This window comes from Marmota monax, unplaced genomic scaffold, assembly GCF_021218885.2.
Source record: "Marmota monax isolate L192 unplaced genomic scaffold, Marmota_monax_Labrador192_F-V1.1 WCK01_AAM20220418_F8-fsc00006, whole genome shotgun sequence".
Classification (NCBI taxonomy): Eukaryota; Metazoa; Chordata; class Mammalia; order Rodentia; family Sciuridae; genus Marmota; species Marmota monax.
In genome coordinates this window covers 7,190,157-7,210,765 of record NW_026693712.1, presented here as the reverse complement: position 1 = coordinate 7,210,765, position 20,609 = coordinate 7,190,157, and the positions used below count along the sequence as shown (strand labels likewise).

The 20,609-nt window shown below is 32.9% G+C and overlaps 1 protein-coding gene across 1 annotated transcript in view; it reads right to left on the bottom strand.

The window, feature by feature from the left end:
- Positions 1-20,609, bottom strand: part of Adamts19 (ADAM metallopeptidase with thrombospondin type 1 motif 19) — a 265,915-nt gene that overhangs the window by 68,488 nt on the left and 176,818 nt on the right. Inside the window, exons 15-16 of the mRNA XM_046460436.2 lie at positions 16,937-17,057; positions 10,583-10,663 (exon numbers count right to left, since the gene is read on the bottom strand). Coding sequence (XP_046316392.1) covers positions 10,583-10,663; positions 16,937-17,057 — 202 coding nt within the window. The remainder of the gene's footprint in view (positions 1-10,582; positions 10,664-16,936; positions 17,058-20,609) is intronic.

Sequence of the window (20,609 nt, the reverse complement as noted above, 5' to 3'; positions counted from 1 at the left end):
TGATGAAAGTAAATATATATATATATATATATACATACACACACAGTGAAAATATCTTTCAAACACAAAAGCAAAATTAATATACTCAAAGATAAACAAAACTTGAAAAATACAATGTCATCAGATTTGCCCTACAAAGAATGTTCTTGAATGTTCTTGAGGCTGGAAGAAAATGGTTTCAGATAGAAACATGTCTATGTGAATAAAAGAATAATGTTGGTACTAGTAAATGTATAAAAATGTAAAATATTCATTTTTGTAAAGATCATTAATAATGTAATTGACTGAAGAAAAATCATTACAATGATATTTCATCTCATTTTCATTTTACTGACTGATTTTTTTTCATTTGGTTGTTTGGTCACATTTTCTGACTTCACATGTATGGTCATTTTTTTTGTTGTTGTTGGATGCTGAACATGTTCAATATGACAATGCTGCATGGAATGTAGAAATAAATTGATTATGTGAAATATGGAAATAAAATGCAAATAATTAAAAAAGATGGAAAAATGAAGTACAGGAGTTTCCATTATTTGTATAGCAGTATAATATAATTTGAAAGGAGGCTATAATAGGTTAAAATGCATATTATAAATGGTAGACCAATCAATTAAATATAATAAGGAACTATAACAAAAAAAGGAAAGAGAGAAAATGGAATACTTATAAATATTTAATCTAAAAGTAGCCCAAAACAAAAAGGGAATAAAGAAGAAATAAAGCAAAGAGAAACCAGCCCAACATGTCCATTATTATATTGTGTTTAAATGGACTAAGGACATTGGTCAAAAGAGAGGCTGTTAGGTTAGAGAAAAATGAAAGACCACACTATAATCAATTTATGAAAGTGCACTTAAAGAACAAAGACACGAGCAGATTAAAAGTGAAAGGATTGAAGCAGCTGAAGCATGACACACTGATAATATTAATGAGAAAAAGAACTGGCTATATTATATCAGCATGAACTTCATGAAAATGAACACTTTCAGAGATGCAAAGGACATTTTAAGATACATGATTTATATTAAAATTCATTTAAATTTAAAAATGACAACATTTATTAAAGAGACCTCAGGATCTTAAGTGCATGATAAGGCACCAAAATGCACAAAGCAAAAACTGATACAATTGAAAGGGTACATAGAAAAATCCATAACCTGAGTTGGAGATTTCATTACTTCTCTTTCCTTAATTGATGAAATAAGAAAATATCAGTAAGAATACAGAAGACACAGCTGGGCAGACTAGCACACTCCTGTAATGCCAGATACTCGGGAGGCCACAGTAGGAGGGTTACAAGTTTGATGTTAGCCGAGGCATCTTAGTGAGGCTCTGTCTCAAAATTAAAGAGAAGGGGTTGTAACTTGGTAGCACTTGCCTAGCGTATGTGAGGCCATAGGTTCAATCCCATTATCACCATAAAAAAATAAAAAAGAAAAAGAAAAAGAAAAAGAAATCCAGAAAAAGACTTGAACCAAATGGGCCTAATTGATAATTTGAGACAATTACAGTCAGCAATTATAGGATGCCATTCTTTTCAAGTATAAATAAATGAAACAGTAACCAATATAAGCCACAGGTCATAAAAATAAATCCCAAGTGAAATCACACTGATTATAGTCTTTTACTACAACAAACATAAACTAGAAATTCATAACAAAACATCTATTTAAAAATAAAAATACTTAAAAATTAAACAATATATTTATAAGCAAACCATGGATCAAAGTAGAAATCATGGTGATAATATGAAAATAGTTTGAACAAAAATATATTGTGGAATGCAACTAAAGCATGCTTAGAGGCAATTTTATGGCTTTTAATTGCTATATGGACAAACAAGAAAAAAACAAACATGTCCTCTAAGTGTATATTTATGGCAGAAGAAAAGAGAAAAAAATCCAAAACAAATAGAAGAAATAAAATGATAAAGAATAGAAATTGATGATTACAAAGAAAATTAAAAATGTAGGCTCTTGATAACATCACAAGTTGGCCATTTGAAGAGGTCAAATAACTGAAGAAAGTCTACTTTGACTGATTAAGAAAAACAGTACAAATTAACAATATCAGAATTAAGAAAACATTGTTCTTACAGACATTATAATGAAATAAGGAAATGTTATAAAACTTTTATTTTCTCAATGATATTCTTAAAAAAGCAATAGACTTGTTATTGATGAAATCTAACATATCCTCTTTTTATTTTTATTTTTTAGAATTAGTAATTTTGCAGTTACACTGTAAGGAAATCATGGATTCATGGATTCCCACCACAATGTCATAGAGATTTAATGTCAGAGATTTTCTCTTACCTTTTTTTTTTCCTCCTAGAATTTTACAGCTTTGGGTTTTTGGGTTAGATCTCTATTCCATTTTAATATTTGTGTAGGATGTGAAGGAGGAACCAGGTCCATTTTTTTTTATACAAACAAATCTACTTGTTTCAGTACCTCTAGGGTACTGAAAAGGGTAAAAGGGTACCCTTTTCTCCTTCATTACCTGGATACCTTGGTTGGAAGTCAATTCACTTCATATGTGTGTATTTAATTACTCATTATAACAAAGAACCAGTCAATTTTTCTTTGTCAATAATTGTTTTAAAGCTTTGAAGTTTATGGAATTTTAAAAGCCCAATATTTTACGATGAATTGTATTATTTTATTATTTTTATATGTGTCTTATGAGCATCATATATCAAGATTATTTTTAAAATTCAATCTGAAAATTTTTGTAACTAAAGATTTCAGTTTTTCAGTGTTTTATTATTTTGTGTTCTTTTTTCCAATTTCCTGTATATTTCTTCAGTTTTGTTTTATCTTGTTTTCAATCCATTATTTTAATTTCTCTTCTAAAATCTGATTTTTTTAAAAGGTGACTATAAAAAGAGAATTTTATAGTCTTATTCCTTATTCTTATTATTAAATTTTTTGTATGTTTAAACATATTATCATAATTATTTTTGTGTCTGCTGTATATGAAACAATTTACATGCTTCACTTTGCTTTCCCTTATTTTTACTGTGTTTTGCTCCTGGTTTCTATTTCCTTTTGTGTTTTCTAGAATTTTTTTTTTTTACTATTAAATTACATTTGTTGAAATTTACAAATTGTTTTGAGATAGGGTTTGAAGGTGCATTCCTTCAGAAAGGATTTATATTTGTATAGGCCAGTCATCTTGGTAACCACATTAAGATAAATGTTGTCTTGGAGGGTTAGGACTTCACAAGTAACCTGGTCTTACAAATCCATAAGTGGAGTTGCTTTGTATTACAAATTCTCTGGGAAATTATTTTTTATCTTCACCTTGTGCTAAAATTAATACAGACACATTGTCTTCCTCTCTCCTTTTGTGCTGCAAATGTATTTCTATCACTCTATCTCACTGTGATTATGGTCCTCATATTGCTTCACTCAGGAGTCTCCTATAAGAGTTTTCATTTTGTGAAGGACTTAAGCTTTGTTTTCTGTCTGTTCAATCCCTTTGACTTTCAGAATCTAAACTCATTTACTAGGATTAAAGCTAAGTGGTGGAGTCAGCCTAATACTTGACTTCCTGTTTTCAATTTGTTTTTTTGGCATCCAAGGGTTCCTTAATTTCTTTTTGTTTAAGAAGTGTTATGAACTGAATATTTATGATCCTTCAAAATTCATACATTGACATTCTGCCACATTATGCAATGGCATTAGGTGATAAGTTTAGTGGGAGATGGTTAGGATTAGATGAGTACCCAAAGGTAAATTTCTCATAAATGAGATGAATGTAAAAATTCAAGAAGAGCTCACTTCCTCTCCCTTTACCACACAAAGATAGACCTAGAGGTTGGTAGTCTGCAAACCATAAAAAACACCCTCACCAGAACCCTTATACTGTCACCCTGACTTCCTGCTTCCAAAACTGTAATAAATACATTTATGCTATTTATAAGCCACTCAATCCATTTATTTTGTTATAGCATCCCAAAGTGATTACAATAAGAGGTAAATATATTTTTCTCTGGAATTTTGCTCCTTTAAAATAGTTTTTATTGAGACTACTGTCCATAGTGCTTTTTATGAAAAACTGCAGGCAAGGAGGATTGGCCCATACATCTTTTGTGAGACATTTATAAATCATAAGCTACAATGATTTTGTAAAAATATAATGTATGGAAATTACACTTAGGCTTTTTTTTTTAAGAGAGAGAGAGAGAATTTTTTTAATATTTATTTTTCAGTTTTCAGTGGACACAACATCTTTATTTTATTTTGATGTGGTGCTGAGGATCGAACCCAGTACCCCACGCATGCCAGGCGAGAGCGCTACTGCTTGAGCCACATCTCCAGCTCCACACTTTAGGCTTTTTGATAAACTGATAACATCAGTATAATTCCACTGTATTCAGAAAGGCATATAATAAATGCATATAAGAATATAATCAAAAGAGAATATCGAAGAAAGAATAATTGTACTGGGAGACAATTAAATTTCTCCTATGAAATAATATATAGTTTGGTGTAGACAAGTTAATTTATTTAAGAATGGTCAGTTTGCCAAGGTTCTATTTTCTTTTCTTTTTCCTAAAGCTCTTTGGGAGGAAGATTTCTTCCTGCCTATACCCAATGGAACCTTTAGGAAGGATGATTTGTGGTATGAATCCATTTGTCAGATGTTTGGGTTTGAAATCTAGACATTTAACACTGTGCTATTTATTTTTTCTCCAAATCTGTCCCTCACCCATTTGTCCTATATCAGTAAATGCTACTGGTACCTGCCAAATTTCTAGAAGTCACCCTTGAATCTTTATTCTCTGTCAACACTAGCATCCATTTGTAACAAGTTCGGTCTTTTTAAAAAGACTTTTTAATGTATTTTTGTTGTTGTTGTAGGTGGACACAATACCTTTATTTTATTTTTATGTGGTGCTGAGGATCAAACCTAATAATGCCTCATGTGTCCCAAGGCGAGTGCTGTACCACTGAGCCCCAGCCCCAGCCCAAGTTCTATCTTGTTTAGTGGATTTACTGAGTTATTTTAATTGGTTTGGTGGGTTATTTCCCATCCCTATTTTCTTGAATAGTTTATGCAACTAGTTTTTTTTGCCCCCATTCTTATACCCTTCTGCTAATTCATCAAGATAATTATTTTTCATTAACAGCATAAGGAAACAGTAGGCATGTGAGTAAACATGGTAACATATTGGCGTTTTCAACTTTGAAAATTATCTCCAGAGTATAGCACTTACACAGTTTAAGAGCACAGACACTGTTTCTTTGTACAAATAAAAAACTTTGCTAGCTTAGGCCTAAATCAAAGCACAAAGAGAACGGACAGTAATTAAAACCAGATGCCTAAGACAGATAGGGGATTCTAGTTTTAAACTGAATGGTCTTTTAACAACAAAAAAAGTGCTCAGGGATTTATACATTTAGAGATCTGCAGCAAAGAAAGAGCATGGATTGGCAGAACTCGAGGCAGTAATTAGAGGAGAAAATAGTCATTTCATGATTTATACTCTCCTAAATTAACTTTATAAAAATAATTGATCACATTAGCTCAGAAGGGAAAAAAGGTGATATGGGAGAAATTTAATAAAAATATGTTCAAATAGGACATAATTTAAAAAATCACAAGTGTTGCATGTAAAGCAATAATTAAGCTAAAAGGATTTTTTTTTTTAAATGAAGCAGCATGTTTCAGTCCCTGAGAATATAGATGTTATGACCAGAGTCCTTGGGTTCCAATTCAGGATCACGGCATTTTAGGTGTGTGACCTTGGGAAAGGAACATAAACTCTCTTTTTTTCTGGTCTCTGTGGTCTCTAAAAATTGGAAAATTAGTAGTGCTTGCTTTATGGAAGTATTCTGAAGATTTGTTTAATAGACAGGTATAATGCACTGCCGTATATCAACCATTCATGTAAGGTGTTGATATTATTTCCTACGTGCCAGGCTTTGTTTTGGCTATTGCAAACAAGGAACTAAACAAAATACCTTAAAAACATTAACCATGGAGATAGACAATATAGAAGCAAGCATGTAAATAAATATGAAAATTCAGAGAGTTGTAACTAGTGTAAAGGAAATAAACAGCACAATATAATAGAAGTGACTTGGTTGGAGGTCACAATATAGATGGAGAGAAAATGATTGCTTTTGACACTGGCAGGATTTGGTGATGTATTGCATTAGAGTGGTAACAAAGGTCTCAAGATAGCCTCTTGGTTTTGGCAAAAACAACGGGATAGAAATTAGTCACTGTGGCTGGGTGTGGTGGCACATGCCTGTGATCTCAGCTACTGGGGAGGCTGAGGAAGGCGAAGCCCAAGTTCAAGGCCTGCCTGGGTAGCTTGATAAGACCTTGTAACAAGATAACATGTAAAAAGAGGGACTGGACATACAGTTCAGTGGTAAAGCACGTGCCTAGTGACTTAAATGGCCCAAGGTTCAATTTCAAGTACAAAAGAAAAAAAAAAGGAAAATAAAAAAAAAAAATAGTAAATGTGGTTGGTTGAATTCTGGCTCACTTAAAAAAAAAATTCTCAAAGAAAATATCTCCTACCACAATGGGATAAACTAAGAAAACAATAAGAGAAAGAAAACTAGAATATTCACAAGTTTATAGAAATTAAGCAGCACATTCTTAAACAATTAATGTATCAAAGAAGAACATCACAAGACAAAATAGAAAATATCTCAAGACAAATGAAATGGAAAACTTAACATACTGAAAGTCATGGGGGCATGTAAAAAGAGTGGCAAGAGGAAAATATGTACTTATAAACCCTTAGATTTTAGGAATAAAGAAAGAAGAAGAATATGAATTCAAAGCTAGCAGAAGGAAAGAAGTGGTCAAAATTAGAGTAGCATTAAATGAGAAAGAACAGTAGAGAAAAATCAACAAAACTAAAAGATGATTCTTCAACAAGATCAATAAAATTGACAAACTTTTAGCTGTACTGACTAAGAAAAAGCAGGGAAAGGATTGAAATTACTAACATCAGATATTAAAGTGGGAATATTATAAACAAATTTCACAGGAGGGAAAATAAACATTAGGAGTACTATGAACAGGTATATGACAAAACAAAGAAACAACAACAACAACAAAAAACTGGAAAAGTGAGATAAAAGGGATTCCCAGACACCAGAACAAACTGAGACTGAATCACAAAGAAATGGAAATCCTAAGCAAGCCTATAATTAGTAAAGGGATTGAATCAGTAATCATAAATCAAAGAGCAGCCTTGGAGCTGAGAATATTTTTGTTTATAGTATTAGGTAATGGTATGACTATTTATCTGCAAGTGTATACCCAGTTTTCCCAGCATTATTAGATGAAAAGACTGTCCTTTCTCCATTGAGTGGTCTTGGCATTCTTTTTTACAAATCAAGAGCTTGTTTCTGGGCTATCTCTTCTGTTCTGTCTTTATACCAGGTCTGTCTTTATACCACATCCACACTGTTGGGACTACCTTAGCTTTCTAGAAGTTATGAAATTAGGAAATTTGAGTCCTATGACTTCATTCTTCTTTTGCAAGATTGGTTTAATTATTCAGGGTTGCTTGAAATATCATTTGAATTATATGTAGGCTTTTATATTTCTACAAAAATGATTGAGATGTGAAGGTATGCAATGCCACTGAATCCACTGAACTTTACCCTTAAAATTAGGTAGGATAATAACTTTTATGTTAGAAATATGTGTATTTTTACCACAATAAGAAAACATTATTAAGGGGAGGGATCAACATCTTATTATTCAGAATGCTACTGCTATGATCTGAATATTTGTGTCCCTTTATAACATTCATATGGTGAAGTTGTGAACCTCATGGTAATATTATTATGAAGTCTTTCCAGAGGGCTCCACCATCATAAATGAGATTTGTGCTTTTATAAAAGAGACTCTACAGAGTTAGCCAGCCTCTTACACCTATGATGGCACAGCAAAAAAAAATGTGTCATCTGCCAATTTAGAAACAGGCCTCACTAGACCTCAGATCTGTCAATACCTTGATTTTGGATTTTTCAACCTCCAGAACTGTAATAAATCAATTTTCTTTTCTTTTTTTTAAAATAAGCTAACCACTCTACGGCATTTGGTTATGGAAGCCTGAATGAATGAAGATAGCTACCGTCTGTTGCCTATTAAAAAAAAGAAAAAGACTTCACATATATTAAGATTAAGAATCAGGGGGGGCTGGGGCTGTAGCTCATTGGTAAAGTGCTTGGCTAGTACATGTGAGGCACTGGGTTGGATCCTCAGCACCTCATAAAAATAAATAAATAAAATAAAGGTATGAAAAGAAAAGATTAAGGATCAGGACACAGGGAGATTACCCTAGATTATCTAGGAGGGCCCTAAATACAAACGTTATCTAAGAGGGGGAGAATGAGGCAGAGTTGAACTTGGAAGAAGGGAAGGCAACGAGACATGGAGGCAGACAATGAAGTGATGCTGGCCATCTCCAGAAGCTAAAAAGACAAGGCATGATGTCCCCTGAGTCTCCAGAGGTGACTGTAGGCAGTTCACATTTTGGTCAAGAAAAATAGTATTTGTATTTCTGACCTCCAGATCTATGAAAAATACACTTATTTCTGTTGTTTTAAGCTGTGAAATTTGTAGTACTAGTTACAAGTCATAGGACTCTAATGGTGACATTTAGCATGGTGGAGAAAACTAAAGGAAGAATGAGTTCAGAACTGGGTGGAAATTGAATCTTTTATTCAGACTTTTGACTTTGGACTTAATATTTCTTAGATGTTTCTGATATATTTCACAATTTAAATCAAATAAGCACATAAAGAATAGAACTGGATGAACTTCTTTAGGGAGAGAACATGGAAGAGAAAAAAGAAGGGTCCAAGCCTGATCGCTACAACATGGGAACATTTGGAGACCAAGAAGAGTTACGGGTCCAACAATGGAGACTAGTCAGTGGCATCCTCAGAAAACAAAGCTGCACTCTTAGAAGCAAGAGAGGAACACATTTAACAAACTAAGGAAACGTCAACAGAGTTGGATGCTATTTACAGGTCAAATAACAAAGAATATTTAATTTGTCAACAAGGAAGGCATTTTCTGACCTTGAAAAGGGCAATGTGTTGACCAGTAGATATCTAGGGAGATGAAACATAAAACTGGATTGGTTGAGGAGGCTGGGAGGTGAGGCATTGGAGGAAGCATGGGTGTGACCTATTTGTAAAGCCAGCGGGTTTATTTAGCCACATTTCTCAGGTTACTAAAACTCATGGTACAAAGTAGAATTTTGTAAAAGTGATAAAATTCCATTTGTGACATCTGCTTTCATTCAAAGCTTAGAAAAAAGGAAACGTAGCCAAGTGTAACAGTCAATGTTCTGCTATTAAACAAATGAACTGAAATAATCTAAGGTACCTTATCTTCAAAAACTGTGTATTAGGACTTCAGTGAGAATTTGAAAATCTGGCATAATATACTTGCACTTAAAATGCATTTAAAAATCATACTAGGTAGAGCAGATAAAAATTATATATCACTAATAACAAAGAACAAGTGTGTCACATAATAAAGAATTTATTTTACTGTTCTCTTTTTCTCAAAGTTTCTTACTCCTAGAAAGCAAACCTTAACGAAAAAAGATTTCCATCTAAGTTTTAACTGTTTTAGATAGTGCAGAGTAAAAACAATTATGGAAGATGAATTGTTTTTTATGAAAAAAAAAAAAGGTTTCCCTATTGGGACATTTATTCCTTACTTGAGGAAGAATAATGAGGACATTATTTTTCTTAAGGAAAAAAAAAGTCTCGATGTGTTTCCTTTAAAAAGATAATATAAATACAATGCTTATATTCTGAGTGATGTTTTAGTCTTCTTCCTGAACTGATCACCTTCAATCCATTTATCTGTGGATATAATGACTATAAAAACCATGATGTAATTAGAGTAAAACTTTGATACATAAGAGAGTATATTTTGAAAACTTAGTATTTCCTGTGTATACTTAAAAACCACTAATTGAACTAACTAAAGTATTAAAATAGCCAATACAGCTTTTCAACAAGCAATACTGCACATTTTTAAAATAAGTCCTTCGTTTGCTGAAGTACAGGAAAAGAAGGAACCATTTTCCATTACAAGATCACGTCCTTGTACTATGAATTTTTTTCAAACCATAAGATATCCTAATTCCAAAATAATCATTACATAAATAAACATATATATGTAAATGCAATTTGCAATTAAGATGTATCATTAAGCTATAGATATGAAATAAATGTTAACAAAATATGTTACATGTATAAGCATATATGTGAAGTAAAACATATTGAAATTGTTCAATGAGTTTTTTTTTTTTTTTAATTATAGGTTAACATGTGGTAGCAATTTATACCACACTGCCCCTCCCCCAACATAGAGACAACCAGATTGCTTTTGCTCTTGGGAAGCCCCTGGGAGAGAAAGAAAGAAATTCTTGCTCTATGTGACAAGAGGTGCTTCCTGGGAGGTTCAAACACACAGAACTAGAAATAGACTGACTTCCTTGTCATCATAGAATTCTCAGGGAAGGGAGTGGGGCTCGTACTTGGATCCTCTCTGTGTCTGTAACTCAGGTTACCTAAATAGCTATGTGCCGGCTTTTCCTCCACAACTTTGATTCTTCTTGCTCCAGCAGGTATCACCAACACTTCTACATAACCTGTAAGAATTAATAAAGCATGAAATAAATCCAGTGATCTTATAAAATCTCTTTTCTTTATTCACTTGAGTTCCCCCCTTTGGTTTTGGTTATTGCTATGATATTTAAATGTTTATGCAAAGAAAACATCTTATGTATGAAAGCTGTCATGATTTCAAGTGAAGAAGTTTCTTGGAAAGATGTTGAGCTGACAGCTCTATTGAGGATAGATAGGCAATTGCAATTTATGTAGAAAAGCTCAATTTGCTTTATGAATTGTGAGCAGGGAAAAATCCCAATGGGATAGCCTAGTTAGAAACACAGTGAATCGTGGAATAGAGTAAATGACTTCAGGTTTTGCTCTGGGAACTCCTTTAAGTTAGAAAGTACAGAGAAGAAGGAAACACAGCTGGAGAGAATACAGCTGGCCTGAACCAGTCTCCGGAGTAATTAAGTGTAGGACAAGAGAGACCAAACATTCCCTGGCGAGATTAGCAAAGGGTTTTGAATCTGGAGCTGGAGACAAGTAAGCATAAGGCTCACCAAGCCATCTCACATCACCTCTGCAGGTGTCAGACAGCTAATAGCAAGGCAAGTTTAGGAGTTTCCAGGGAAAAATTTGCAGCAGACTTTAAAAATGTAATGCTTGAAGTAAAATAAGAATATGATAAAATAAAAAGATGTGCAAAAAAAGAGAAGGAATCAAGATTCCACTTAGTACAGAATAGTGATACAGCAGGTGTCTACCTTCAGTTGAATATTTATATTTTAAAGTACATTTAAATAAAAATTTTTATTATTTCTGTGTAGATGCATGTATTGATAAAAGTCTGATTTAAGGCTTTAAAAAATCAAGGAACTTGTTCCAAAGTTGTCCCTTATTTATCAATTATTTAAATTCCTGAAAATGCCTAATTGTTTGATATGTAACAGAAGGTAGCATATACCCCACCTGGTGGCAGTGGCTGGAATTAGAGGCATATGGTTTGAGAATCACAATTTCCATCCAAGAACAGCTTATTTTAATTAACCATTGAATCATACATTTTCCGTAACATGCAACCACTTTTAGTAGCACCAAAGATAAAACACTTTAATTTTGTTACATGCACAAAGTAGACAGTAATGAAAATAATAACAAATGGTTAGTGGATATTTGTTCATACAAGTAAGGTAAGAGGGCCTCTTCCCTCAATAAGCTTATAATTAAATTAAAAAGAAAAGGCATAAATAAGCTATGTAAATATAAGTTAAATAAAACTTCAAAAATATCTTAATATATAAAACAATATGGTTAATTCCCTGCTAAAAATGATACACTAGGTTTCTAAAACTGTCCTGGTCTCTGATCTTACACCACCCAAACATTCCCTACTATTCATACCCTCTGAGGAGGGGTATTTTTTAGTTCCATTTAAATAGTTACATATACTACTCACATTAAAAAAAATAGGCATTAGCCAAAATCACTGTGATCCAGGAGAGAGAACGATCCATACAAATCAAGGAAAGTTTCACAAAGAAGTATAAATAGATGACCTGTCTTTGAAGAAAGCATAAGATGTGGACAGATATAGAAAAATGATGAGTTTCTGTACATTAAGAAGATATGAGATAGTGGTTTCAGTAGCACCTGAGTAAAGTAATTCATTTAAAACACACACACACACAAACACACACACACATATAGGTTGTAGATGGACAAAATACCTTTATTTCATTTATATATGTGGTACGGAGGATTGAACCTAGTGCTTCACATGTGCTGGGCAAGCGCTCTACCCTTGAGCCACAACCCCAGTCCCCTGAATAAAATAATTCTGATGGAATGAGAAGAAGCAAGAGGTTGTCTCTATTAAATGGTCAATGGATGTCCAAGGCAATAAATTCATCAATTTAGAAGGACCAAATTTTATAAGAAACTTAGTAATTAGATCTGGCTTGTAGAGGCTTCATCTAATAGTACTACACAGGATTGACAGGCATACAGGTGTGGATGGCCATGCCAGGAAGCTAATGTTAAAATGCAGGAGTGGTAGAAGCTAAGGTAGAAAATCCAGAAGATACTGTGAAGAGAAAATCTATTCTGACCTTGGTAACTAATAGAAAGTGCAGAAATAAACATTGGACAGCAACTCTTTATTATAACTGATGTGAGAATGGGGCCATCATTTACAGGAACATGTAAATCAAGAGAAGAATTATCTGGTGTGGGTAATAATTTGTTAAGTTCAGTTTTTCAATATATATCAAACACAATGGCACAATGCTTAATAAAAACATCCAGCAATAACTCTGGAAGATCTGGAATTTCAAAGAAAAGTCAACTATTGATATATCTTTGTAAGGCATCTCTGCAGAAAAGGTAATTTAAGAAAAGGCTTAAATTACCCATGGAGGAAATTGAGAGAGAAGTTAAGGAATCTATCTCAGTAAGAGTCATAGTTTATAATGAAGAGATTGAAAATAAATAAGAACACAAGACTAAGAAGAAATATCATGAGAAAGAGAAGATCTGTTCCACTTTGGTGTAGGTGGAATCCTATGGGTGAGCTATCTTAAGTAGAGTTGGGGCTCAACTTTGTCAAAAGGTCTGGTTACATCAGAAAAAGGTGACTAAGGATAGATAGTCTGCTTAATGTCATAATTAGTAGGTGACTATTAATCTTTGAGCATATAAATTTAGTGAAGTATATGGAGAAGATATTGAATTTCAGGATGTTAAAATGGAAGAGTAGACTGACAAAGCAGAAGTGTATATGTAAATTGCTGTTTGAGGTAAGCCATAAATTTAGTTATATTTTACATTAGAGAAGTAGTTATATCTGTTTATATTTTTATCTAAAGCAATGCTGTCATTCAATTAGAACTTATTATCTGATGAGTGGATAAAGAACATGTGGTATACATATAAAGAAGAATGAAATTATGGTATTTGTTGGTAAATGGATGGAGTTGGAGAATATCATGCTAAGCGAAATAAGCCAATCCTTAAAAAACTAAAGGCTGAATGTTTTCTCTGATATGTAGATGATAATTAACAATAAGGTGGGGGATGGCTAAGAATAGAGTTACTTTAGATTAGATATAGGGGAGTGAAGTAAGGGAAGGGGGTATGGGTGTAGGAAGGGTAGTAGAATAAAAGAGATATTAATTATGTACACATATGACTACATGGGTGATGTGATTCTACAACATGAACAATGAGAAAAGTGAGAAATTACACTCCATTTATGTATGATTTATCAAATGCATAAATACATTCTACTGTCATATATAACTAATCAGAACACATCAAAATAAATAAAAAAGAATGTATTATCTGAGTTATACTGACTATAAAGAAGAGAGGGAGAAAAATATTAAGCAAAGACATATGAAGAGAGAAAGACAGTGGCTAGAGATTTGATATTCTCCAGTAAATAAGCCATTTGGCCCAATTGAGAATGTGTTTTTTAATGTGTAAATGTAAGAGTGGCTACTATCTAGCTTGGAAGCTGGAACATGAAGCCAGTGACATCAGTGACATAAATTTGATTATTATGTTTGAGAGTTTTCTTTTCACACAAAAACACCTTATTTTAAAACCTGAGATCTCATACTTAATAACCAGTCTTAAAATGCCAGTACCAAACATCATCTTCATGGCACTGATAATGAAGTCATGAATTTTACATTTTGATCAACTGCTGTATGCTATTTGCCCTCACAGTTAATTTACATTTAACTATAATGATACAGGTTAAACATCACTAATTTGAAATGCTCCAAATCCAAATCTATGAGTACAAAACTCAAAAAGTTATGAATTTAAAGCATTCCAAATTTTGGATTTTTAAATTAGGGATACTCAACTGGTAAAGTCTATGAAAATATTCCAAAATTCCAATAAGTGATTCCTGAATTGCTTTTGGTACTAAGCATTTTTAGATAAGTGATACTTAACCTACATTTCATTTCTCTATTAATTGATGAGAAAATAAAGCTAAAAATATGATTTTCAACACTGTATTGTCAGTATTTAGTTCACCCACGTTTTGAACTCAGATATGTATAATTTCATTATTCTCTTTCTGCTATGAGCCATTGCTATTATTTCATGAAGTAGAATACATAAGACTGACTCCCCACTGCTGTGGCAATTGACCAAACTAAAAAATCTAGGGGCATATTCTCCTAATGTAAGAGAGTATCTTTGTTTTTATACTAAGAATAACACATTTTATTCCCATTTTCTTCTCAGTATATACTGATAAATATATAATTTCACAATGGCTCAAATATACAATTTACCTTTCATTGCTTTAGGAAATGATTGCTTGGCTAGGCAAGTCACAATGAAAGACATAATAAATGTACCAAGGAAAAAAAACACTTCTTAAGTTTATTTTCTAATTCCGACAAAAATGATTTAGCAAACTCTAAATAGAGCACAGGGAGTAAGAACACCCACATGTGTCTGCATGTGTGTCACTCACACAATATACATAGTGTGCGTGGCCAACTGGATCAAAATAGCCCTTACGTCCTTCAAGAAATTCTAGGAAGTCCATAAACTATCGGGATAAGATACACCCAAGAGTAATAAATACAACATTCCTAGTCACAAGTAGGTGAAGCCTGTGATAGAACTAAGGACTCATACAAATTTTTTTTTAACTTAAATTTCTGAATTTGTTTAAATTTACAGATATTAATAAATTGCTGGTAACAGGCAATATGTTACTGACAGCAATGGTCATTATATTCTTACTCATTGAGTTTAAAATAACAAATATTGTTAATATAAGTTTCCTACAGTGAGCAAACAACAAAAGTAGATATTAATATAGAATAAAATCAAAGGGGGTTTGAAATAAATAACCGAGGGAAAAAGTATTCACTTATCTGCAGTCAGAATGAAAAACATCACTTAATTTTTAATGGTATTTCTGGGGGTTTTATGTATAGTTAATAGTAAAGTATTACTACAAATAAATAAAGTTGCCAGAGGTTAATGTGCATCAGTATTCTTGAGTAACTTGTTTCCATGCATATTAAATAAACAAAAGTGTTCCTAAAATTCTAGTACCTCTACATTTTCTCTAGTATCTTTACATTCTAGTACTTTTACATTTTCATTTCAATTTTTATTCCAGCTCCGTACTATAAAAATCTTCTCTCATTACAACTAGGAGTGATAGCTTATTATAATTACATTTCTTAGACGAAACTCTGAAAGCCTGTTTCATCTGTATGTCTTTTCTAAAAGAGTGCTGGCAGGTTTTGACATGTGGGATTTATCACCTTTTACACAGCTTCAAAGATTGAGATTTGGATCTGTAATTTACCCTTAGTTATTTTTAGATGCCAAGTTCTTCAGGCTCTCTTATCTTTTATTTCTAATAAGCCTAGGAAAATGTTACACTTAACATCCAAGAGGCTGTGTCTGAATTTTTTTTTAAGAACTCTTATCTAGAATGAATTCAGTTATCTTTATTATTCAAGTACAAATGGTTTGTTCTTTATAACTAGCATATCTTAGTCTCAGGGTTTTAGATGTTCTTTTTGAAAACAATTTAAAATAGGAATGTTGATGTATATGATAGAAGCATATTACTGATGATGAAAGCTGAGCTGTTAATGTTCCTGCAAGAGATGTCCAGCAAGAGATGAACAGAAACATACAAAATGCTTGCTTACTCTCAGTAAGCATGAGAACCCAAAAGCTTGGACTCACACTACATAGATCACAGTTATTCCAACCCTATATCCCCTGGGTATTAGATGAGGAAACAAGAGAGAATAATTCCTGACATTAATATATCTGGAATATTTCCCACATCTTCTGGTCCCCCCACTCCAGGTTTCAGTTTCCACAATGCTGTGCTGTTATAGTAAAAACATTAACCGAAAATAAGGAAAAGGAAAAGCTGAAAATCTGAAGTCTAATATTCTCAATGGTAGCTTCAGGCTGTTACAAATCATTATTTTCTGTTATACATGCTTTGCATTGGAGAATAAGATCTTTAGAAACCTGATAACATTAGCCAATGCAAATTAGATTATTCCCTTGCTTCCCTAACTTATTAAATGCACAACAGATGACTTCATATTTTCAATATTGGGAAATAAGCTTGTTTAAATTTTTGGCTCATATCACGTATATTGTGTATCAGCACAAAAACTCATTTACTACCCATTACAGATGACTTCAATAGAATCAGAGCTGTGGTTTCTAAGTCAAGTTCAATCTAATTTTTGTCCCCAAAGAATGAAGGGCTTATTAATTATGAGAAAATAAAGAATAGTTACCTGCTCCTCTGGTATGATTAAAATCCCCTTTAATGATTTTGCATGATTTTCCATTGCCGTTGCAGACACCACAATGATCTTCCCTTGCAAGAGACCCTAGTAAACCATCACAACCGACTTTCTGTAAGAGAATGGGAGCACATCATAAGTTCCAAATATTTTCTTTTCTTTTTTGTTTAACTACTAATTTAGGATAAACCTAGTCTCTGCAAACCAGACATATTTAATAGACAGACTAGATTAAATGCTATATTATCTGGTTCAAACTCATACAGCAAGTTCATGTCAAATAATATAATCTATAAAATTACCAAATAGAAGAATAGGGATGAAAGTGTTTTGTTATACTAAGTATTAAATTATATTCTAAAGAAATTTGGAAAATATTATTGAGAAAAATGAAATTGACATACATCCCAAAGGAATCACATTTATATAATGTGATTAATCTAATTCATTCTAAACATAGAACAGAGATTCTTCACTACATGCATGGCTTCACTTCTAAGGTGAAGGCAAATGCCACATGTTAAATATTAACTCCATGGAAAACTGAAGAGAAACATTTATTTCTTCTCTAGATCATGAATAAACTTCTACGTACATCTTCCTTAGTGTTGAGCACATGAATACAAATTCTTCTCATAAGTCATAGCTGATATCAGGAAATACAAATAGTTAGGGAATTAATTTTTAACTTCTTCCAGAATAATTCTGCCAATAAGAGTATTCTGAGAGCAAATCATCGATGTGCAAAAACAGGATCATATTTTTCCAAGTTATGCATACTCAAAAGGTAGAATTTAGTGTGTCAATACTGTCAGAAATAAATGGTAGGACTAGACAATTCCTCCTAATCAAACAAGATTTGGAAGATGGACTGATAATTACCCATTTATGACTATGACAAGATCCAATTATTTTACAGGAAATATTAAAATATTAAATAAATAATTAAAAACAAGGTCATTATCTGTGATTGGTTTTGGTGACATTGGGATGGAAAAGGAAGCAGATTATTATAAAGTCCAGCTGCAGGATGAATATCCTGAGACAGCAAAAAAAAAAAAAAAAAAAAAAAGCACATGAAAGCTGAACACTACAACATCCCTTCCTTTTATCAGAGTGTCTATCAGGGTCAAGGGATACAAAACAGTGCACTGGTGGAGAACTCTTAATCAGACAGTCAAAGTTTATTCAAGGGGAAATGGAGACTGAATGAAAGAAGCAGCTACCACAGGAATTTTGCAAACAGGTGAAGGGGACACTAAGCAGGAGTAGTAAAAAAAAAAAAAAAAGAAAAAAATAAAAGAAAAAAAAATCCAGGAGTTCTGGGTAAGAAAAGAAATCTCTCCTTCATGTATAAATAATTTTTTTTTTGGTAATAAAACTGACTTTATTACTCTGTCTCTGATACCTAGTTTGTTTCTTGACAAATAGTAAGAGAACAATAAATAGTAGTTAAATGAGTGAATAAGACTGGTACTTCTGTTTCTTAGTTTTTTCGACTCTGTGTCTAGGATATTATGAAGTCTTTAAACTTAAAGTTAAGGTAGGCATAAACTAGAGTCAATAGTAACAAATTTTAAAAATGAAAGTTAATGATTTTTTAATTTTATTTTATAGTCTCAAGTATCATAAGTAGACTCAAGTGTCCATACTTAACAAAATATGCTCAAGTAAATCTGAAAACTAGGGGTGAACTACTTTGAGAAGGCAATGCCATTTCATTGGGCAGGGAACTGGAGTATCAATGGCATGCTGGAGAAGGGAAGGTAAGATAGTAGAGGGCCTAGCCTTCCTTATCCTTTCAAGAGCACAAACTTCACAGAACCAGACAGGTCACCTGCAGAAAGTTGTTTTTAATGACCTACATTTGCCAAGTTTAGAATTCCATAGTCAGCTTTGGTACTATATATTTTGTTAAAAAACAAAACACTCCCAGTTTACAGAGGAATGTTAGAAAAAGAAGGCATGTTTTTAATTATATCAAAAGAATGAATGAAACATTTTAATTAAAATGCCAGAATCTTGAAGTATCCTAATGTTGTTAGAGTCACGATCCATTTCAGAGAATTCTAATTTAATTATAGCATCAGGCTCACATGGCATTTGTGTGGAATATTTGTTGTTGCTCTAATTTTAATGTCTAGCCAGGGAATCTAAAAGATCTGGCTTATTTAACACTGTTAAGTGAAAACCATAAGCAATTAAGATTATTGTATTTGGCATATACAATTAGGAAAATAATTTTTTTGAAAAATAAATTTACTTAAGAAATACCCTAATCTGACATATTTATATATAATGATGAAATAAAGTTAAAGTTTTAACTATACAACACATAGTTCTGAAAGGAAAGTATGTATCAGTCAATTACCTACAATGATTTTTTTTAATAGGTAAATGAGAAATTACAGTTAGGGTTGCTGCCATATTCAGTTAAAAATAAAAGAAATTAATATGTAATTATAAGACTGCTTCTTATGCCAATGGTATTACATGGTTCAAAGCTTTAAACTTTATAACATGCTAGCAAAACACAGAATCTTGGAGCTGCGAAAGCATTTAACTTGTATGATATTCCCAACTCCTTACCCAGAAGTCCTCTATTGGACCACAGATGGATCCACCCCATAGTTGTAACTATTTTCAAATTTTAGTGTGTAGGTGTTCAGGAGTGCATTTTTCTGGGGGGCAAAAAAAACCCGTTTTCACCCAAGACTCACAGGAGTGTATAACACAAGTTAATGCCCAATGGTCTAATAACCCCATTTCACAGATTAGTACATACATCTACATTACATGTTATTTGCCCAGGAACACAGCTTCCCTGAGGCTCTCATGGATTCAGTGCTGCTCCACTCAGTGACCTCTTTCATTGTTCAAGCATTGCTATCCTATTTCAGAGAAGTTCATCTGAAATTGCCTGACATAAAGAAAACTGCTTTTAGCAGGGCACGGTGGCACATATCTGCAATCCCAGTGGCTTGGGAAGCTGAGGAAGGAGGATCACAAGTTCAAGGTCATCCTCAGCAGCTTAGCCCTAAACAACTTAATGAGAACCTATCTCAAAATAAACAATAAAAAGGGCCGGGGATGTGGCTCAGTGGTAAAGTACTCCTAGGTTCCATCCCTGTTACCAAAAAAATTTAAAAAGTTAAAAAGAAAACTGCTTTTTCCCAAGGTGATATCCCCAAACGCTGGTAGATACAAGGGGCAAAAAGTCTGTTTTTCTCACTCCAAATGGTGAGAATGCTGAAAAGCTATTCCAGCTTAAGATCTTCCCATAGGATCAGCATTTCTCCTTATGCCCAATTCAGTGCCCCCTAACACCCATGATGACTAAATTTCCTGTGTTAAGCTTCCAAGGAAAGCCAACCTGAGACAATGTAAGCATTAATACTAGTAAACTCTATGTCTGGCCTTTGATCTTTCCACAATGCTCTCCCTACTCACTTTAACAGAAATTCTATTTTCCTAAACATAGATGAAGAAGAGACATAAATGCAAATGGGAATATTTATTAGAAGGAAAAGAAAAGCAAATAAAATGTTTATATATTACAAGAAAGTTGCACACGTATTTAAAAATCAGCTGATTCAAGTATGTTGATAAATACTCGAATATGACTACTGAGACTGATTTTATAGGTTTCTGCCTCCTGGCCAGT